The sequence below is a fragment of the Coregonus lavaretus genome, assembly GCF_964263955.1.
Source record: "Coregonus lavaretus genome assembly, chromosome: 10".
Taxonomy (NCBI): Eukaryota; Metazoa; Chordata; class Actinopteri; order Salmoniformes; family Salmonidae; genus Coregonus; species Coregonus lavaretus.
Window position 1 is genome coordinate 24,868,113 of NC_139997.1, and position 23,462 is coordinate 24,891,574.

The 23,462-nt window shown below is 43.2% G+C and overlaps 1 protein-coding gene across 2 annotated transcripts in view; it reads left to right on the forward strand.

The window, feature by feature from the left end:
* LOC311135603 (putative ATP-dependent RNA helicase DDX10) overlaps nt 1–23,462 on the forward strand; it is a 61,184-nt gene that overhangs the window by 369 nt on the left and 37,353 nt on the right. For both annotated transcript variants that reach the window (XM_084169615.1, XM_084169616.1), the window contains exons 2-13: nt 778–838; nt 928–1,058; nt 1,193–1,351; nt 1,492–1,612; nt 1,804–1,993; nt 4,375–4,501; nt 4,617–4,779; nt 4,978–5,062; nt 7,361–7,462; nt 13,966–14,053; nt 17,043–17,131; nt 17,495–17,843. In XM_084169615.1, coding sequence (XP_084025741.1) covers nt 778–838; nt 928–1,058; nt 1,193–1,351; nt 1,492–1,612; nt 1,804–1,993; nt 4,375–4,501; nt 4,617–4,779; nt 4,978–5,062; nt 7,361–7,462; nt 13,966–14,053; nt 17,043–17,131; nt 17,495–17,843 — 1,665 coding nt within the window. The remainder of the gene's footprint in view (nt 1–777; nt 839–927; nt 1,059–1,192; nt 1,352–1,491; nt 1,613–1,803; nt 1,994–4,374; nt 4,502–4,616; nt 4,780–4,977; nt 5,063–7,360; nt 7,463–13,965; nt 14,054–17,042; nt 17,132–17,494; nt 17,844–23,462) is intronic.

A 23,462-nucleotide genomic window follows, 5' to 3' on the forward strand; every position in this document is an offset into this window, starting at 1 on the left:
ATGGCTAGGTAATTGCCTAATAAATCAGACTGATGCCAATTCTTGGTAATACATTAGTCTTAAACAAAGTACTGCAAAAACGTACGTTTCCTCACAAAACAGAATGTTTAATAAAATTAACTTTAGCGGTTGTCTGTTTGGTTGGTCCTTCAGCTGTTCGAAATTTGAGGCAAAATATCCACAGGAATTTTTTTGACGGATTTTATTGGGCAGGTACTGCCATAATTCCTATCACCTGGCAGATGTGCAAAACCATCCATGTAAACACCTGCTAGACTTCTGTTAGTATGCATTAATCGCGTGCATGTACTTCCGTCTACACATGCCTTAGGTCATGAACAAACACATCTTGATTGACACACAGAGTCCCGCGTTTTGAAGTCGGTTTAATAAAACTTTCCTGTAGATATTTTGGCTCAAATTTCGAACAGCTGAAGGACCAACCCCACAGACAATCAGCAGAGTAAGTTCAAATATAATTGTATTCAATATTCATGACAGACAAGGGACGTTTAGCTTTTTTCTATGTAAATGTGCATGGCTATGCTGTACAGGCAATGGAAAGCATCGCCACAATCGGGACTAGGACTGTAAACAAACTATCACATTTTCAGTCTAATCAAAGCAATCTCCTGTCCCATAAGACATTTTAGGACATCCTAGGCTAGATAACGTTTCTATTGTAATGCTAGCTAAATTATTTCTCTTGACAATGATTTCATCATATCGCTCTTCTTCAGGGGACGTGTGTGATAAACTAACACTTTTGTCTTCTAGATAAATGCCAAGGATGCTGAGAGGTTTTCAGATTTCCCCATCTCAAAGAATACCCTGCGAGGTAAATATGAATTGGTTATGAAATTGCCAAGCATCTTATGCCATTGACAGTAACTTATTTGGCACTGACAGTTTTCTTGTTTACCCCAGGTCTGATGGAAGCACAGTATCGTCAGCCCACAGAAATACAGAGACAGACCATTGGCTTTGCGTTACAAGGTAAAGATGTTCTTGGCGCTGCAAAGACTGGCTCTGGAAAAACACTGGCCTTTCTCATTCCTGTGAGTACCCAATTGTATTCTACTGGATAACTATGCAATATTGCGAGCTGATATGAAGGCAGATGCAGTGTGCATCCATTATTTGAGGCTATTGATGTGTCATGGCTGTTCACACGTGTTGGTGTCATTTCCAGGTATTGGAATGTTTGTATCGTCAGCAGTGGACAGCCATGGATGGCCTGGGGGCCCTCATCATCTCCCCCACACGAGAGCTAGCCTATCAGACCTTCGAAGTGCTCCGCAAAGTGGGCAAGAACCACGAGTTCTCTGCCGGCCTCATCATTGGCGGGAAGGTACTTTATTTACTTTCAAGTGCCGGTATTAGCAGTTAATTTCATGTTGGTTTTGACACCTCTGTTGGTGTTGTTTGAAAGTTTGTGCCCTGTTATTCTGTTGGATTCCAGTGTAATCTCTGTTGTATGGTTTTTTGTAGGACCTGAAAAATGAGTCTGAGAAGATCCACCGCACCAACATCATCATCTGCACGCCAGGACGCCTGCTCCAGCACATGGACGAGACTGCTGCGTTCCACGCCTCCGATCTCCACATGCTAGGTACATAGTTTTACTGTGGTATGAGCTAAAAGTTGTTTTGGGGATTTTTACATTCTTACTGTTAATGTTATGCAACATTGGTTTAGTAGCACTGTTTGTTTTGATCTGGGTCTGTAATTGGAGAATAATACCCTTGTTGGCAAAAGTGATGGACTTGAAATTGAAGAAATCATGTGTTTAATTCTTTTTAGTTTTGGATGAGGCGGATCGTATCCTGGACATGGGTTTTGCCGACACTATCAACGCCATAGTGGAGAACCTCCCCAAGACCCGTCAGACACTGCTGTTCTCAGCCACACAGACCAAGTCAGTGAAAGACCTGGCCCGCCTCAGCCTCAAAGACCCAGAGTATGTCTGGGTGCACGAGAAGGCCATGTTCAGGTAGGTGCACTATTATATAACACGCAACAATAGTCCTGTGTCTATAGACTCTTAGTCTTGGCATTTAGAAATCTGGCAGTTGGGGTAAACGTCACTTGGATTTCTATCAATTTTCAACTCAGGAAATGAAACATGATATCTCAATTAAAAATACTTGTGGAAGGTGATGTTTGAATTCAGTCGAGGGATTTCAATGAGTCTCCTAAGCTACTGGTAGGTCATGTGAATGTTATTACTCAGCGATTGCAGGGTGCTTACATTGATTGCTTATACACAATATATACAAAAGTATGTGGACACCCCTTGAAATTAGTGGATTCGGCTAGTTCTTATTATTATAAAATCGAGCACACAGCCAGGCAATCTCCATAGACAAACATTAGCAGTAGAATGGCCTTACTGAAACACTCAGTGACTTTCAACGAGGCACTGTCATAGGATGCCACCTTTCCACCAAGTCAGTTCGTCAAATTTCTGCCCTGCTAGAGCTGCCCCAGTCAACTGTAAGTGCTGTTATTGTGAAGTGGAAACTTTTAGGAGCAACAACGGCTCAGCCACGAAGTGGTAGGCCACACAAGCTCACAGAACAGGACCGATGAGTGCTTAAGCGTGTAGCATGTAAAAAGCGTCTGTCCTCGGTTGCAACACTCACTACCGAGTTCCAAACTGCCTCTGGAAGCAACGTCGGTACAAGAACTGTTCGTCGGGAGCTTCATGAAATGGGTTTCCATGGCCAAGCAGCTGCACACAAGCCTAAGATCACCATGCGCAATGCCAAGTGTCGGCTGGAGTGGTGTAAAGCTCGCCGCCATTGGACTCTGGAGCAGTGGAAATGCGTTCTCTGCAGTGATAAATCACGCTTCACCATCTGGCAGTCCGACAGACAAATCTGGGTTTGGCGGATGCCAGGAGAACGCTACCTGCCCCAATGCATAGTGCCAATTGTAAAGTTTGGTGGAGGAGGAATAATGGTCTGGGGCTGTTTTCCATGTTTAGGCTCCTTAGTTCCAATGAAGGGAAGTCTTAAAGCTACAGCATAGAATGACGTTCTAGACGATTCTGTGCTTCCAACTTTCAGCATGACAACGCCCCCGTGCGCAAAGCAAGGTCCATACAGAAATGGTTTGTCGAGATCGGTGTGGAAGAACTTGACTGGCCTGCACAGAGCCCTGACCTCAACCCCATCGAACACTTTTGGGATGAATTGGAACGCCGACTGCGAGCCATGCCTAATGGCCCAACATCAGTGCCCGACCTCACTAATGCTCTTGTGTCTGAATGGAAGGAAGTCCCCGCAGCAATGTTCCAACATGTAGTGGAAAGCTTTCCCAGAAGAGTGGAGGCTGTTTTAGCAGCGAAGGCGGGACCAACTCCATATTAATGCCCATGATTTTGGAATGAGAAGTTCAACGAGCAGGTGTCCACATACTTTTGGTCATGTAGTGTATTTGGACAAACTGACATCAAGTATATGGTATGAATACGGAAGAGGTAAAAGTGGGCCGTTACTTACAACAAATACAAGTGTTGTCATGGATGTTATGTGAAGTCCATAGTCCTAGTAAATAATGATGTGTCACTGTGCAGCCAGGTGCTGATTTAATAGTGTGGATTCTCTCCCACCTTCAGGCTCGCATGCTAATTGGGTCGAACATTAACATACTGTTTTATCTGAATATCAGCAACTTCAATTCAGGTTTAGATGCACCAGCTGACACTTATCATACTACTCTTGTTTTATGCTCTTGCTTTTTTCTCCAGCTGCACTTCTTTTTTGATGAGTCTTAGCTGATAGACTGGTTTAGTGTTTATGCTGCGGTCATGGCTTTGTCCTCGATGTTGAAGCGATTTTGTTATATGGGAGTAAGTAAGCACAGGCTGCAGCAGCAGAGGGAGAGATGAAAGAGAACTCTTTGCTTTCTCTGATTCAGCCTTATCAAGGCTCCTCAGACAGTGCACGTCAAGTGTTTTAAACCACATTTGACCTGAAACCTGTTAGGAGCTAAAGTGGAGCACTGCACAACAGACATGACTTCGATTTTAGCCTACTATTTGAAATCTCAAGTACCTGTGATTGTTTGCTTTAGCCTGGCTGGAGTGCCAGGTTGCTGTTGGTGGGGTTTGCACTTTTGGGACATTCCTATTGGCTCATTGCAAAAAGCAAGTTCAATCAAGCACAACTCAAGTTTTTGTAATGATTTAAATTCTTGCCTTTTTGAACCCAGGTCTGCTGCACAATCAAATGCAACCCCAGCTTTAAACATTCTTTAAGGCACACAATTCCTTAGTTCTCTGTCCTATTTAGCAACAAGATGAAGTACAACACAAACGACCTGAAAGAGACAAAGTAAAAGACTATTTGTTTCTGTGTCCCCATGCAGCACGCCGGCCACGCTGGAGCAGAACTACGTGGTGTGTGAGCTGCACCAGAAGGTCAACATGCTCTTCTCCTTCATCAGGAGCCACCTGCAGAAGAAAGTCATCGTCTTCTTCGCCTGTTGCAAAGAGGTGAGGCTTCGCTAGTTTGTGCAAACGTTCCTCCATTAGGCTTATAGCTTCATGGTCTAGTCATAGTCTTTGCTGCAAACATCAAGGCTCTCTCTTTTTCTCTCTCCCTCCGTAGGTGCAATACCTGTTCCGGGTGTTCTGTCGGCTGCGTCCGGGCATGCCCATCCTGGCCCTGCATGGGAAGCAACAGCAGATGAAGAGGGTGGAGGTCTACAACGACTTCATCAAGAAGAAGAACGCTGTGCTCTTCGCCACAGACATTGCAGCCAGAGGCCTAGGTACTAACACATCAGCATCTACTCTACAGACTGGCTGGATCTCTTTAGTCAGTAGGGACAGAGATGACGGTTTGGGGCACAGCTCAAACACGAACCCTAAAATGAAATAAATATTTACTGCTCTGACACCAGAGCCAGAAGGTCCTTGCTCATGGCTTGTGGTGAATAATAATTACGTTTTCTCCCCCCACTTTGTAGACTTCCCTGCTGTGAACTGGGTGTTGCAGTTTGACTGTCCAGAGGACGCCAACACATACATCCACAGAGTGGGACGAACAGCCAGGTAATAACCCCCTTAACTGGACCTGGCATGTTTTCATTGTATATGCAGAATTATTCAGAAAATACTATGTTTTTCCAACAGTAGTATTAAAGTGAAGTTATCACAGTGTAGTACTGAATCTTACAGGGACACTGCCATTTACACAAATGTACCCACAACAAGCCACCATTAATTATTGTACAGTGTGCAACAATTGAAGGTTCCTTCAGAGTCAATCCATTATCCTATCGCATCATCTCACTATCACTCCTCTCACAACAGTTGGCCTACTCACTAGACTCGCAACAGTTGGCCTACTCACTAGACTCGCAACAGTTGGCCTACTCACTAGACTCGCAACAGTTGGCCTACTCACTAGACTCGCAACAGTTGGCCTACTCACTAGACTCGCAACAGTTGGCCTACTCACTAGACTCGCAACAGTTGGCCTACTCACTAGACTCGCAACAGTTGGCCTACTCACTAGACTCACAACAGTTGGCCTACTCACTAGACTCACAACAGTTGGCCTACTCACTAGACTCACAACAGTTGGCCTACTCACTAGATGGCAGTGTTGTTGTATGTTCCACCTCTCACACTACCTCTCTCTAAAGCCTACAGCCTCGCACAGTCATTATACACAGAAGTGTTATCAGACTGGCTTTCAAATGTGTTCCAAAATCCAGAGGTACCTACTGTGTACTTTAGGTGACATATGATGCTGTATAGTATTGTTCTCTGCTAGTACAATGGTGAGTTGGTACCATAGCAGTGCTGATAGAGAAAAACAGCTTGAGCAGAGAGCTTGCACACAGCTATGCTGATTCTGAACGTGCAGTTCATTAGCCACGTGGTACAAACCATGTTTACCTCAGGTTGGTACAGTATTCTTTTGAACCAAAGTGTTGTGTACACTGGGCTTCCTTTGGATAACACTTGGGAGCAGTAGAGGAGTGAGGGGAATATCTCTCAGCTTTGGCTGTGTTTGCCCAACTGCGGTGCTGACTCATGGGGGTGTGTGTGTAATCTCACACCGATATCACCTGGTAATTGCATCAGTGTGAAAAAGAGAGGGAGTAAGTGTGTGTCTGAGACAGAAAAATACAGACATTAGTGTGCTTTGCTTCTACGGAGCTCTGTGCAGCACACTCTCCGACAGCAGCAATGTGCATCTTAAGCAGTCATGATGTGCTTCGAGCCACAAATGGAACAGTGATTAGTGAGCTGCTAAAACCTCTGGGCTGCTCATCTCTAAATATTTTTGCTTTTGTGTTGCCATACCCCCTGACAAACCTCTTGCTTGTTGGTTCTTTTGTGTGATGTAACATGACTAAAGGGTAATCCTTTCTAGGCTTATTGCAGCATGCTGCTGCTTTTGGAGTAAGATGGACCCTAGCTGCCTGGTGTTATTCCATTTTGGGAGTCAGTGAGTTTGAAGGAAGGCCAAGTGCTCATGTGCACTCTACCAACCAGAGCTGTAGTGTAGCATCAGTCTCCACAGCTGTTTCCATTTGTCTCTCGCTCCCCCCTCAGTCTGACTCTGCATGTATTTCACAGCTCCTCTTGGTGTGAGGAAGAATGTAGCTCTCGCTCTTCGCCACCTCTTTCTCTGTCTTGCACCCCATCTGTCTCTCCCTATGCCTCTAACTTGGTCACAAAACCATGACGCAACCATGCAAAGAAGTCGTTCATGATCATAAGAGGCGTACCATTAACTGTGCAAATTTTGCAGATTGATTGCAGAAGTTATGTACGCATTTGAGGTTCAGCATCATTATTTTACATTATTACACCCACTCCTCTGCGCTATTGGCCAATTGAAACGTATTCATACATTTAGGACATACAATAAAATAAGAATTAGGGCTGTGACGATTATGGAATTTGGGGTAACGATTAATTGTCATGCAAATGGCCACGGTTATTGTCATAATTGGCATTTTTGAACTTGTTATGCATCTTTGAAAGTGACCTACAACATACATAATGAATACAACACAGCTTTGGTGACACCACTGTCTAAAAAACAAATGGTTCTGACCGCTTGGAATTTTTGGAAATGAAGCTCCTCCTCCCAAACGTGCCGTTCTGCTCGTAAAATGATAACCAACTTTACCCACTTCATGTAAATATGAAAAGCTGCTATTGAGTAATCAATATCTACTTGAATATAAAGTTGAATCCCCCCTTCTCCTAAAATGAATGTAATAAGGCTTATCTTATTTAGTTCCTGGTTATTGTCCATAATTGTTGCTTACACTATTATACAGTAATTGTGCCAGCCCTAATAAGAATGCAATTGTTTTTGCCTAACAGGTATAAGGAGGGAGGAGAGGCTCTGCTTGTCCTGCTGCCCTCAGAAGAGAAGGACATGCTATCCCAGCTCCAGGAGAAGAAAGTCCCCATCAACAGAATCCAGTGAGTTCACCTACAACCTCTCACACATACAGTGAGGGAAAAAAGTATTTGATCCCCTGCTGATTTTGTACGTTTGCCCGCTGACAAAGACATGATCAGTCTATAATTTTAATGGTAGGTTTATTTGAACAGTGAGAGACAGAATAACAACAACAAAATCCAGAAAGACGCATGTCAAAAATGTTATAAATTGATTTGCATTTTAATGACGGAAATAAGTATTTGACCCCCTCTCAATCAGAAAGATTTCTGGCTCCCAGTTGTCTTTTATACAGGTAACGAGCTGAGATTAGGAGCACACACTTAAAGGGAGTGCTCCTAATCTCAGTTTGTTACCTGTATAAAAGACACCTGTCCACAGAAGCAATCAATCAATCAGATTCCAAACTCTCCACCATGGCCAAGACCAAAGAGCTCTCCAAGGATGTCAGGAACAAGATTGTAGACATACACAAGGCTGGAATGGGCTACAAGACCATCGCCAAGCAGCTTGGTGAGAAGGTGACAACAGTTGGTGCGATTATTCGCAAATGGAAGAAACACAAAATAACTATCAATCTCCCTCGGCCTGGGGCTCCATGCAAGATCTCACCTCATGGAGTTGCAATGATCATGAGAACGGTGAGGAATCAGCCCAGAACTACACGGGAGGATCTTGTCAATGATCTCAAGGCAGCTGGGACCATAGTCACCAAGAAAACAATTGGTAACACACTACGCCGTGAAGGACTGAAATCCTACAGCGCCCGCAAGGTCCCCCTGCTCAAGAAAGCACATATACAGGCCTGTCTGAAGTTTGCCAATGAACATCTGAATGATTCAGAGGAGAACTGGGTGAAGGTTTTGTGGTCAGATGAGACCAAAATCGAGCTCTTTGGCATCAACTCAACTCGCCGTGTTTGGAGGAGGAGGAATGCTGCCTATGACCCCAAGAACACCATCCCCACCGTCAAACATGGAGGTGGAAACATTATGCTTTGGGGGTGTTTTTCTGCTAAGGGGACAGGACAACTTCACCGCATCAAAGGGATGATGGACGGCGCCATGCACCGTCAAATATTGGGTGAGAACCTCCTTCCCTCAGCCAGGGCATTGAAAATGGGTTGTGGATGGGTATTCCAGCATGACAATGACCCAAAACACACGGCCAAGGCAACAAAGGAGTGGCTCAAGAAGAAGCACATTAAGGTCCTGGAGTGGCCTAGCCAGTCTCCAGACCTTAATCCCATAGAAAATCTGTGGAGGGAGCTGAAGGTTGGAGTTGCTAAACGTCAGCCTCGAAACCTTAATGACTTGGAGAAGATCTGCGAAGAGGAGTGGGACAAAATCCCTCCTGAGATGTGTGCAAACCTGGTGGCCAACTACAAGAAACGTCTGACCTCTGATTGCCAACAAGGGTTTTGCCACCAAGTACTAAGTAATGTTTTGCAGAGGGGTCAAATACTTATTTCCCTCATTAAAATGCAAATCAATTTATAAAATTTTTGACATGCGTTTTTCTGGATTCTTTTGTTATTATTCTGTCTCTCACTGTTCAAATAAACCTACCATTAAAATTATAGACTGATCATGTCTTTGTCAGTGGGCAAACGTACAAAATCAGCAGGGGATCAAATACTTTTTTCCCTCACTGTACACTTGTATTTCACTGGGACTGGGAAGGCTGTTGGCTATGGAGATCTACTGTATGTGAGGAATAAATACAAAACAGGTGGTGGTCTGTTTTGTCTCTCTTACTCTTTTGAAGCTTTATTCCCCTGTCTCCATCACCCCCCCCCCCCCCCCCCCCAAACAAATAAACAAACAGAGGCCCTGTGAGAATGTTTTAAATTATACCATATGCTTCAAAATACTATTTCAACTTAGGCGATGCATTGGACAGATGGGGGAGATTTCACAAAGCAGGCAGGGTCAACAAGTGAGCCAGCTGACTTTCCTCAAATTTCTGATTCTGAAACAACCTCATAGTTTCTGGTAGTTCAAATATACTGTACATGCGTGCTATATAGCTATTGAACCTGTGCCCTTGTCCTGTCCCCTGTGTGTGCCTGACACCATCCGTTTCATGGTGTCACAGTACGTTTTAATAGTGAGGGACCTGATATCCTGTTTGTTGGAGCTGTGTGTGAGATGGGGAGAGGCTGAGTGGAGCTGAGGGGCTGTGAGCGGTGCAGTAAATAGGCCAACCGTGTATTTTGTGTGTGTGTGAGAGAGAGAGAGCGTGAGAGACTGGCTCTGTCATCACAGAGGACAACAGGCCTAAGCCCCTCTGGCTAAATGCTGATAAGCACCGGGCCCAGCATGATGCCCTCGCAGCACATGCACACACACACACACACATGCACACACTCGTGCATATGCACACACAAACTTGCGCCGCTCTCTTCCACATGCACAAATATGTATACACTCATCACTCTTTTTCACACTTGCACAGAAATAATTAGAATGGAAATTAGATTTTATAAAGTGTTTCTCATGCCCAAGGTGCTATATAACATAAATTAATATTATTCACACATGCACAGTCAGGGATCTATTTTTGGCTGCCGCTGCGCATATTAGTTTGCAATTTCAGCATGTAAAAACTGGTGCCCTTGCATTTTCCACCCCATGTGCCAGGTTTAGCAACTTACCTGTCTAATATTAGCTCACTTGCGCTGAGGTGGGAGGGGTGGCAATATTTGAAGTGTCTCCTTGAAAACAAGCGCAAAAGTGACAATTTCTTGCAGCGCATATCGGGAAATTTAAGACCAATGAAAAGCAGGTCTTAACGGTAACATGGTTGGTCATGGAATGGATGTGAGCGGAAGCACGACCTATAAAGCCGTGACACACAGTGCCCTTATGCTCATGTAACAAGACGGGAGATGTGCTTTTTGTGCCAGGAAGCCTTGTATTAATAAACATAAAAAACAAATGTTTTTTTTTTATAAGCACCCTATGTGTTGTAATATATGCACTGATCTTATCTGATGCTTTAAGTGCACTGTTTTATGAAATTAAGACACACAAATGACTTGCGAGGGAGCCAGAGATCGATAATTTAATTTAAATTATAATAACGTATTTTTGTTCTATTGCCAACTAGGTAAAAATAGCATGCATAAAGCCAACAAATAAAAACATTGCAGGTAGAAAATATCCTATAAATCACATGGCTACGCATGGAAGTTTGTTCATGTTCTTTCAATCACATTCATCTCTCTACTCCGCCTGTCTGCAACAAACTTAAAACATTGTATCAACTATCAACTGGGTCCGGCCAGTTGCAACATTGTATCAACTATTCTGGGCCCTCAGATTCCAGCGGCAGTGAGCTCTGGACCAGTAGCAGTGCATGGGTGAAATCACTGGGGAAGCCAATCCAGGAAAAAATTATAATAATATTTCAACCTATGTGTTGTGCTAATTTAGTTGTTTGCTCTATAACCTGTTAGGCCTATATATCACGGCATATGAACTAAGGCCGAGACAATAAGAAGACACAGTGGCAGAATAAATCCAACCACACATTTGTTTCATCACAAAACCGGAGAGCAACATCTGTCCTTGGGAGTCCACAAAGCATATTGCATTTAACAAACAGTTACATGATCTACAGCATGGTCAAGCAAGGTCATGTTTCTGAAATTTTTTGACTACTAAACAACTATTGATTTAGAACCACGGAGAGTTATCGCAAGTCGCAAAGAAAACAGCAGCTGCCTCCACTATTCCAGCACCATTTTAACATCATCTAGTCATCTATGCTTAGTCTAATACATTGACAACTAATAGATACCAAAAACTATTTAGTCCAGTCAACATAAGCTAAGTATGACGTGGCAGTCCATGATACTGATTTCTGTGTGTGCGTGCAAGTAGAAAAAACATGTTGACTCACCCTGCTTGTAGAGAAACGCCAATGCCGCCATCCTCTAATGTTGCCTAAACGGTCTATGACTGTCACTTTAAGTTTTTGTTGTCCTATGCTATCTGGCTAAAATACTAGCTCGCTAGCTTAACTTCCTTTCATGGGAAACAATACGCCAGGCCAGCTAGTTAACATTAGCATACTACATCTAGCTACATGTTGAACTTCCATCCTCTCAGGCCAGGGGCACAATGTATGAATTTATATTTTGATTAGAATTGCCGTTGTTATCATTGGCCAGTACCGAGAGTTAAGTAAAACCACAAGTCCAAATCCCTATCTCCATCGATGGCTAATTTAGGAAAGGGATGATTTTAGCTTGCTAGCTAGCCAGCCACTGGAGGACAACAACACAACGAGATGCAACAACTCACGTTTTCTTCTGTCAATAATGTTTGGCTTGTGATGTGATTGGTCTGAAGCCAAATCCAAACTGGCTTCCCTTGACACTTTTTTTTTTTTTTTTGGGTGCGGCAGGACCATTCACAGCTGAGCTCACTCAGTTTAGCTCAACGCTGATTGGCTATTATTATTAATCAATCATGGTAGGCTAATTGCTTGCTGGCCTCCCTTGTATTCAATGCTATGGGTTCGATTCCTACAGGGGGCCTGTATGAAAATTTTAAAAATAATGTATGCACTCACTAACTGTAAGTTGCTCTGGATAAGAGCGTCTGCTAAATGACTAAAATGTAAATGTAATGTAAATGTCTCTCCAGAGATGTTCAATCAGGTTCAAGTCCCGGCTCTGGCTGGGCCACTCTAGGACATTCAGAGACTTTTCCCGAAGCCACTCCTGCGTTGTCTTGGCTGTGTGCTTAGGGTCGTTGTCCTGTTGGAAGATGAACTTTCGCCCCAGTCTGAGGTCCTGAGCGCTCTTGGGCAGGTTTTCATCAAGGATCTCCCTGTACTTTGCTCAGTTCATCTTTCCCTCGATCCTGACTAGTTTCCCAGTCCCTGATGCTCAAAAACGTCCCCACAGCATGATGCTGCCACCACCAGGATTCACCGTAGGGATGGTGCCAGGTTTCCTCCAGATGTGACGCTTGGCGTTCAGGCCAAAGAGTTCAAACTTGGTTTCATCAGACCAGAGAATCTTGTTTCTCATGGTCTGAGAGTCCTTTAGGTTCCTTTTGGCAAACTCCAAGCGGGCTGTCATGTGCCTTTTACTGAGGAGTGGCTTCCGTCTGGACACTCTACCATAAAGGCCTGATTGGTGGAGTGCTGCAGAGATGGTTGTCCTTCTGGAAGGTTCTCCCATCTCCACAGAGGAACTCTGGAGCTCTGTCAGAGTTACCATCGGGTTCTTGGTCACCTGCCAAAAGGACCCTCAGACCATGAGAAACAATAACTTTTCTCAGAAGTGTAACATAGGTTGTGAGCTCTGCAAACGTGTCCACTCCAACAATGAGAACGGTAAATGACTAATAATAATACATTGACTGCATTAACAGAAATGACCATAACCAAACAAACATTGTAGATTAGAAATGATGGGAATTAACGGTAAATGTACTACTGGCGATATATGTAATGAGGAATTGATAGACTCTATCAAATGGCAAACAATTCTCACAATTAAGTTATGAAACAATGAATGCGCACGAATTGGCTAGAGAGAACGCATTCCTGAGAGACGTGCCTTGTGCATCTAAGCCACACTCCCCTTCTTCTTGACTCAACATTTAAAATTATACCCAAGACACATTATCTTCACACATACTGTAGGCTTAAGGAATACTCTGTGTCAGGTCCAAAGCAGTAGCCATTTATGGAAAACCAATTTCGAAACGAATGCAATTTCACTTATTTTATGAAATTGCTTGGCGTGCCGAGGCAAATACCCACACAATGCCTGTCTTAAAGGGACGGACTGTGCCATCCCCGCGGCCTCCGCCGTAGATTAGTCCACTGAGACAGGCGCGAATCAGACAGGTCATAAAATAATAATGAATCTATTTGCGACCGCACGACTAAACAAATCTGTCAACCAACAGCCTATCGACCAAACATCTAGTCGACTAAATGGGGTCAGCCCTAGTAGGCCTACATTATTTTAGCCAGCTCCCATTATGGATGAGCGTAAAAAAAAAAACTCAATTTAGGCTACGTGTCCATATGCTCATTATGAAATGAGAAATGAGATGATACTGGTGACCCTTGTATTTAGAACTTATTTTCCTGTAAAAATTGCTTGGTTTCTGTTTCATATGATTAAAAACCAAGCCGTCCGTAGTCTACCCTTAGCAGTGTTTTCCACCAGCCAAATAGGGAATGTAGCTAGCCAGGGAGTTCCGGACTGGGGGGGTTCAACTGTTTTCTTATTTTTTTGTTTTCTTTTGGCAGAACAAGCTCAATTCTGGTGACCTCTAGTACATTATAAATTAACCGTTTTCAGGCTCATCACGTGTGCATATATATGACCTTTGATATGAATGGCACGTTTTGTTACGGACCATTCTAATAACCTGTGTGGTTTTTTTTAATCAATGAGTGTGTCCATGCATCTGTGACCTTTTGACTGTTTTTGAATACATTTTACAAATGTGATTTGTGGATTCACAAATTATTTTCTTCCTGTTGCCAGGGTGAACCCAGAGAAGCTGACGAGCGTGCAGCAGAAATTGGAGGCCTTCCTGGCCCAGGAGAAGGAACAGAAGGAGCGAGCGCAAAGGGTCAGTATCCTGGAGGGGTGAGACCATTACAGGATTGGGATGGATAAGGGGCCAAGCCAGTAGCCTTCCAGGACAGGAGTTGTTATTTTCACCCATAGTGCTTACATCCATAAAATCTAGAGTTGTCACCTGGATGATAATGAGGATAATGCAGTGTCCGACATTAACGATGGCCCACTGGCCCGGGGACAATAAAAACATGTCGGGCCACTGGATCTCGTCTACTTCTTAGCACATTTTTGCATTCCAGTTCAACATTTTACCTGCTCTGTTGTAGTCTACCATTGAAGACTACACACGGAAAAGTCATGGTATTTATATTTTAGCAATATGATTGGCCTTTCATTCAAGCACCACCACGCTCCCACGAGTCACAACTACCCGAGCAGTACATGAGTTGATGCCTTCACACAGCACACACACGAGCTGTCCAGAGCAAAAAGAAGCGTCCATCAATCTACTTACTTGCTAAGCTGATTTTATTTTAGCTAGGGAAAGTGATTTACAAAAGTAAACCTTCAATAGTGAACATGCTAGCAATATGCTGGCTACTGTTGATAGTCTGCAAAAAGACACCTAGCATTTGTCTTGGATAGCCAACTGTAGCCAGGTCAATATCTATTTTGGAACACAGTTGTCTTAAAGGGGGGAGTGTCCTATTAAAATGACATACTTTAGAATAAAAAATGAATGCAATTAATAAAATGCAATTCTAAAGAATAGAGTAATGACTTACATTTCTAAATTATATTAGTTTTTGAATACATATCATAATAACTAAATGTAGCTTAATAGCTGAATATAGAGAGAAAGCATGCCAACCTATAGGCTCTGCATGACCCCAATGCATTTAAAAACTACACCATGTCTGGGCCAGTAGAAATTGTTCGTGAAGTAGATTTTTGGACAACTGGCCAACCTGTAATGGACTGCATTTACAGTGCCTTTGGAAAGTATTCAGACACCTTCACTTTTTCCACATTTTGTTATGTTACAGCCTTATTCTAAAATTGATGACATTGGTTTTAATCCTCATCAATCTACACACAATACCCCATATTAACAAAACAAAAACTGATATCACATTTACATAAGTATTCAGACCCTTTACTCAGTGCTTTGTTAAACACCTTTGGCAGCGATTACAGCCTCGAGTCTTCTTGGGTATGTCGCTACATGCTTGGCACACCTGTATTTGGGGAGTTTCTCCCATTCTTCTCTGCAGATCCTTTCAGGCTCTGTCAGGTTGGATGGGGAGCGTTGCTGCACAGCTATTTTCAGGTCTCTCCAGAGATGTTCGATCTGGTTCAAGTCCGGGCTCTGGCTGGGCCACTCAAGGACATTCAGAGACTTGTCCCGAAGCCACTCCTGCGTTGTCTTGGCTGTGCGCTTAGGTTCATTGTCCTGTTGGATGGTGAACCTTCACCCCAGTCTGAGGTCCTGAGCACTCTGGAGCAGGTTTTCATCAAGGATCTCTCTGTACTTTGCTCCGTTCATCTTTCCCTCAATCCTGACTAGTTTCCCAGTCCCTGCCACTGAAAAACATACCCACAGCATGATGCTGGCACCACCATGCTTCACCGTAGGGATGGTGCCAGGTTTCCTCGAGACATGACTCTTGGCATTCAGGCCAAAGAGTTCAGTCTTTGTTTCATCAGACCAGATAACCTTGTTTCTCATGGTCTGAGAGTCTTTAGGTGCCTTTTGGCAAACTCCAAGCGGGCTGAATTGTGCCTTTTACTGAGTAGTGGCTTCCGTCTGGACACTGCAGAGATGGTTGTCCTTCTGGAAGGTTCTCCACATAGAAACTCGAGAGCTCTGTCAGAGTGGCCATTGGGTTCTTGGTCACTTCCCTGACCAAAGCCCTTCTCCCCGATTGCTTAGTTTGGCCGGGCGGCCAGCTCTAGGAAGAGTCTTGGTGGTTCCAAACTTCTTCTATTTAAGAATGATGGAGGCCACTGTGTTCTTGGGGACCTTCAATGCTGCAGATTTTTTTTGGCACCCTTGCCCAGATCTGTGCCTCGACACAAGCCTCTTGGAGCTCTACGGACAATTCCTTCGACCTCATGGCTTGGTTTTTGCTCTGACATGCACTGTCAACTGTGGGACCTTATATAGACAGGTGTGTGCCTTTCCAAATCATGTCCAATCAATTGAATTTACCACAGGTGGACTCCAATCAAGTTGTAGAAACATCTCAAGAATTATCAATGGAAACAGGATGCACTTGAGCTCAATTTCGAGTCTCATAGCAAAGGATCTGAATACTTATGTAAATAAGGTATTTCTGTTTTTATTTTTAATCAATGTTCAAACATTTCTAAAAACGTGTTTTTGCTTTGTCATTATGGGGTATTGTGAGTAGTTTGCTGAGGACATGTTTTTATTTAATCGTTTTTAGAATAAGGCTGTAACGTAACAAAATGTGGGAAAAGTGAAGGGGTCTGAATACTTTCCGAAGGCACTGTACATACTGCATTATTTACACTTTTGACTAAATGACTCAAATGTGATGGAAAATGGAAATTGCATATGTTATGTACCTACAGTGTTTTTGGCTCTGTCATTAACACCCTCGTCACCTAGACGGTACAATTGTTATACCCACTTCTTTTGTACTCATAATGTGATTTTACACCATTTCATGCGTCATCAGATTGTTGAATCATAATTTCAAGTTTTTAATGTCATGTGCACAAGTACAGAGAAATTCCTTTCTTGCAAGCTCCAAACCCAACAATGTCATAATCAATATCATTGTAGCACTAAAAATAACGTACAGTAGAACAAAAACAGGACAAATACAAATAACACAACACATTTCTCCTGAGGAGAGAGCGCACTCGAAGAGAAGAGGGTCCCTTATCTCCATCTTGCACCATCTCGTGTGATTCATCGCCTAACTCAGCTGGCTGTTCGAGGAGATGGCAGGCGTCGATATTGCTCACCTTTCCATCTCCCCCCCCCCCCTCTATCTGTGTGTGTGCAGTGTTTCGTCTCCTACCTGCGCTCCGTCTACCTTATGAAAAACAAAGACGTCTTTGATGTGTTCCAGCTCAAGCTCCAGGAGTACGCATCGTGAGTAAAAAGGAAACGGGGGCCATTTTGAGCACTTATCTATCTCTAGCGGTGGAGGAGTGTTTTCCTTAGATCTGCTCTAATTGTTCAGGGCTTCCCAATCCTGAAAGAATGTCAACCAGGCCACAATATGCCTATTTGTTGTGCATGTGATGGTACGTGGACATCATTATGCACAAGGCCTTTACAGAGAATATGGTATGGGGCATCATTAGAAGAAGCTGTGTCATTCCCTCATTCAAGCATAGAGTAGCTTAGCTTTAGCCATTGCTAGCTATTTTAGCCTTTTTGGACCATGATGAACCAAACATTTCAGTAAATGTCCAACTCGATGTCATTCTTCCCTTTTGGTACTCTTGCTAGTTCTCTGGGCCTCGCTGTTGCTCCAAGGGTGCGTTTTCTCAACAAAGCCCAGAAGCAGAGAGCAGACCCTGGGCAGAGCAGCGGGCAGGGAGATGTGGCCCAGTCTGAGGAGGAGAAGGAACTAAAGAACTTCAAGGCTCAGCTCAGAGGAGCTCGAGAGTCCCAAAGCTCAGATGAGAAAGATGATGATGATGAGGAGGTGGACAAGGAAATGTTACAGCCTGGGCCTAAGGGTCTCCTCTTTGGGGCAGATGAAACGGAGGAGGATGAAGATTTGAGGGACTTGGACCTGCTGACCGTGAAGAGAAAAGATGTCTTCAGTCTGGAGGAGGTTAACCAGGATGATGAGGTGAGGTGCTCCTGCCTGTTGTGGTGCCAATTTTGTGGACAGCAGTGTTTCTTAATTCTGGACCTGGGGACCCAAAGGGGTGCATGTTTTTGCCATGGCACTACACACCTGATTCCACTAATCAACTCATCATCAAACCTTTGATTAGTGGAATCAGGTGTGTAGTGCCAGGGCAAAAACAAAAATATGCATCCCTTTGGATCCCCAGGGCCAGGATTAAGAAACACTGATGTACACTTAATGAATTACTCAAGTTGCATTTACTTATTTAAAGGTCCAATGCAGCAGTTTTTATCTCAATCTCAAATAATTTCTGGGTAACAATGAAGTACCTTACTGCGATTTGTTTTCAATTAAAATGGTCAAAAATTAACAACTATTGCTTCTTAGCAAAGAGCAATTTCTCAAGCAATAAGTTTGCTAGGAATGTTCTAGGAGTAGTCTGAGTAGGGAGGGGAAAACTGAAAACTAGATCTTATTGGCAGAGGTTTGGAACTCTTTCTTATTGATCTATTAACTAATTTACTGCCTGGTGATGTCACCAGGCAGGCCAAAACTCCATCTCACCAAAACAGGGTGAAATTTCAGGTGGTCTTTTCAAACACTAAAAGTGCATTTTCACAATTTCACAGTATTCCAACCTCGTAGTGCGGATATATACTATCTATCTTAGAAAAATCATGTTTTTGACTGCACTGGGCCTTTAACATTTTTAGCTTGATACAATTACTCCATGTTATTCTCCATAGTGATATGCAATAGCATACAGTCAGAATAAACAAAAAGTATCATAAGTATACAGTGGGGAAAAAAAGTATTTAGTCAGCCACCAATTGTGCAAGTTCTCCCACTTGAAAAGATGAGAGAGGCCTGTAATTTTCATCATAGGTACACGTCAACTATGACAGACAAAATGAGAAAAAAAAATCCAGAAAACCACATTGTAGGATTTTAAATGATTTTATTTGCAAATTATGGTGGAAAATAAGTATTTGGTCAATAACAAAAGTTTCTCAATACTTTGTTATATACCCTTTGTTGGCAATGACACAGGTCAAACGTTTTCTGTAAGTCTTCACAAGGTTTTCACACACTGTTGCTGCTATTTTGGCCCATTCCTCCATGCAGATCTCCTCTAGAGCAGTGATGTTTTGGGGCTGTCGCTGGGCAACACGGACTTTCAACTCCCTCCAAAGATTTTCTATGGGGTTGAGATCTGGAGACTGGCTAGGCCACTCCAGGACCTTGAAATGCTTCTTACGAAGCCACTCCTTCGTTGCCCGGGCGGTGTGTTTGGGATCATTGTCATGCTGAAAGACCCAGCCACGTTTCATCTTCAATGCCCTTGCTGATGGAAGGAGGTTTTCACACAAAATCTCACGATACATGGCCCCATTCATTCTTTCCTTTACACGGATCAGTCGTCCTGGTCCCTTTGCAGAAAAACAGCCCCAAAGCATGATGTTTCCACCCCCATACTTCACAGTAGGTATGGTGTTCTTTGGATGCAACTCAGCATTCTTTGTCCTCCAAACACGACGAGTTGAGTTTTTACCAAAAAGTTCTATTTTGGTTTCATCTGACCATATGACATTCTCCCAATCCTCTTCTGGATCATCCAAATGCACTCTAGCAAACTTCAGACGGGCCTGGACATGTACTGGTTTAAGCAGGGGGACACGTCTGGCACTGCAGGATTTGAGTCCCTGGCGGCGTAGTGTGTTACTGATGGTAGGCTTTGTTACTTTGGTCCCAGCTCTCTGCAGGTCATTCACTAGGTCCCCCCGTGTGGTTCTGGGATTTTTGCTCACCATTCTTGTGATCATTTTGACCCCACGGGGTGAGATCTTGCGTGGAGCCCCAGATCGAGGGAGATTATCAGTGGTCTTGTATGTCTTCCATTTCCTAATAATTGCTCCCACAGTTGATTTCTTCAAACCAAGCTGCTTGCCTATTGCAGATTCAGTCTTCCCAGCCTGGTGCAGGTCTACAATTTTGTTTCTGGTGTCCTTTGACAGCTCTTTGGTCTTGGCCATAGTGGAGTTTGAAGTGTGACTGTTTGAGGTTGTGGACAGGTGTCTTTTATACTGATAACAAGTTCAAACAGGTGCCATTAATACAGGTAACGAGTGGAGGACAGAGGAGCCTCTTAAAGAAGAAGTTACAGGTCTGTGAGAGCCAGAAATCTTGCTTGTTTTTAGGTGACCAAATACTTATTTTCCACCATAATTTGCAAATAAATTCATAAAAAATCCTACAATGTGATTTTCTGGATTATTTTTTCTCAATTTGTCTGTCATAGTTGACGTGTACCTATGATGAAAATTACAGGCCTCTCTCATCTTTTTAAGTGGGAGAACTTGCACAATTGGTGGCTGACTAAATACTTTTTTTCCCCACTGTATATAAACCTGCCATAGACGTTAAACAAGCCATTTGGGCTTTTGTTCGACTTTGATGGCGTGTGTGCTTTGTGTGCTTTTCTGCCTAATTTGGAAAAGCAGCAGAGTCTGTGTGTGAACAATGCAAGCGGGAAAAGGTAGAATTAGCATTCCCAAATAATTGAGCAACCACAATTAATGTCAAAGCTGTCGGAGCTCAGTCAGCAGCCACACTGCCAACAGATACATTAGTCTCTACAGTCAAGCACAACAAGCATCTCTTTACAGTCACGGACAATTTCAGGTAGGAAAATGGTTGTGAAAATTTTGCTAAAATTGCCAATTTGTGGAAACCAGGATGGCTATATACATGTATAGCCTAGGTGCACTTTGTTTGCATGCATTTGTAGTCTCCAGTAGGACAAGCGGTTCAATTCCATCTCCAACCATCTGTTTTCTACGGAGTTGCCAACTTGCCATGCCGTTGTCTCATATACAGTCATGACTGAAATGATTGGCACACTTGATAAAGATAAGCAAAAAAGACAATAAAATAAATAATACATACTAAACTGGGTTGACATTGTAGTGTGATGGGTGCAGAAATTATGTTTGGATTTATTTGCTCTGGTTTTAGATTTTAAAACATTTTTACTTGGTAATTTTTCAAGTATGCGAAAAATAATCAAATTGTGTTATACAATTGCTCTGTAATACTTTTTTTTCATAAAAATATAGGGGTGAAAATTATTGGCACATCAAATTCCCCCCAAAAAGGGTTAATTGGCTACAAAATCAACATTTTGCTATGGACATCTCAGTCTCCGGAACCCCATTAAAAACCTGTGGTTTGAATTGAAGAGCGTAGACGATGGATATCAAGTACCTGGAAAGATTCTGTATGAAAGAATGGTCTTAAGATCCCTCTCAATGTGTTCTCCAATCTCATAAAACATTTTAGAAAAAGATTGTGCCCTTAACCTCACAAGGAGAGGTTGCAGGAGTATTGAAAACAGGGGTGCCAATCATTTTGACCCATCTTTCTCTAAGCAATTGTATTAGTATAAAATAATTTAGTTGTCCCATTTTATTGAGCATACAATAAAGCTCAGTATTAGATTTTTTTATAGCATTTTTTGCTCATCTTTATCAAGGGTGCCAGTAATTTCGGTCATGACTGTATGTGATGCCCCGAGTCATTGGCTCTTGGTGTGCTTTAGCCTGTCTTTGCCCTGTGTTTCTGTAGAGTTCAGTTGTTTGTTACATTTCCATCAAAGTTGGGAACAACATGTTCCAGGAGGCTCAATCACTCCACGCACACCTGGCAGTGGATGATACTCATCAATGTCAGATTTCATTTTGGGCAGATGGTTCATCTCTGCTGGAGGGAGAACCTCTAAATCACTGTTGGCACCCAGTTCCCACCTACGGGTACGTTCCTTAACAGGGGATATAGATGCTGAAGTGGTGACCTCGTCACAGTAACAACGCTGGTTTGGGTGTGATGAGCGTCTAATCTAATTCAATGGCTGAGACAAAGCTCTCTGTTGCACTCGTCTTTATTGTTAAGTGAGGAGTAGGCAGCTACAACTCTTAAACCCCTACACAAGTGCACACTACTAGTGTGACTCAGTGTGTGAACTTTCTGCTCCTTTCTCTGAAATTATCATTTTTTTCCAGAAGACAAATAGGTCCTTCCAAGCTTTTTCTCACTTATATTTAGAGTTGCTGTGCACCTTGGGGGAAACAAATTGGGCTAGCTCCCATGTGAAGTTGGAAATAAAACATCCTAGTTATCCCGCAAAAAGACCGCTGTAGGGTAGAAACGGTTTGGAGAAGAAGAGTGTGTTTGAATAGAGGTCAGGGTGAGTTTAGCCAGCTCCGGCTAGCTATTTCATTGACTCCTCTGCAGTGGGCTAAGAATATGCCGTAGGTGGCCGGGGTCACAGCTACTGTAGTGTGCCTTCAGCTGGAGTGTGGGAGGCTGCGGAGTGGTGGATTTCCATCTAGTCCGACATGATTCACCGTCTTTAAATGGAGTGAGAATATTTTTTATTTTTTTGAAAACATTATGAACAACTTCCTAATATTGAGTTGCCCCCCCCCCCCCCCCCCCCCCCCCCCTTGCCCTCAGAACAGCCTCAATTATTCAGGTCATGGACTCTACAAGGTGTTGAACACATTCCACAAGGATGCTGGCCAATGTTGACTCCAATGCTTCCCACAGTTGTGTCAAGTTGCCTGGATGTCCTTTGGGTGGTGGACCATTCTTGATACACATGGTAAAATGTTGAGCGTGAATAACCCAGCAGCGTTGCAGTTCTTGACACAAACCGGTACGCCTGGCACCCACTACCATACCCCGTCCAAAGAAACGTAAATATTTGTTCTTGCCTGTTCACCCTCTGAATGGCACACATACACAATCCATGTCTCAATTGTCTCAAGGCCAAACAATCCTTCTTTAACCTGTCTCCTCCCCTCCATTTACACGGATTTGAAGTGGATTTAAAAAGTGAAATCAATAAGGGATCATAGCGTTCACCTGGATTCACCTGGTCAGTCTGTCATGGAACGACCAGGTGTTAATGTTTTGTACACTTAGTGTCGATTGAGTGAAATGGCCACATTTACGTTAGATCATTTACAGTCTTATGAGAGGCTGTTTGTCAGTTAAATGTATTTTTAGGCAATTTTATATGAAATTAAGGGTTTATAATATAGGGATTTCTTGACCTGAATAAGTTAACGTTCCACATAAGAGTTAATGAATATCCAAGAGACTGGGCAACTTTCAGAGTTTACACAAACTCCTAGGGAAGCTTTGTCTCCCTTTTCTGCAAATACCATATACTTTACCTTCAGCATGTGACATTAAGTTGTGCCACTGTCACGATCGCTGTCTGGGCTCTATGGCTGGGAGTGCTTTTATCTCCTTCTCAATAGAGATCGGGTGACCTCACCCCTGTCACCCCAGCTTTTCAATCCAGCCGCTCTATTACCTCTGAGATTGTCATTGTACCCGGTGAAACAGAAAGCCCCCTCACTTCTATTGTCTTCTGACCTGATCCTGTCCTAGAGGGGTTGGGAAGCTCCTTTAGGTAGAGGTGTTTTCAATAATTATTGGTTGAATTGACGTTGTACCACTTGACATGTTTTAAAGCTACAATACGACACTTTTTGGGTGACCTGACCAAATTCACATGGAAATGTGTTACAAAGCTGTCACTTTCATTGA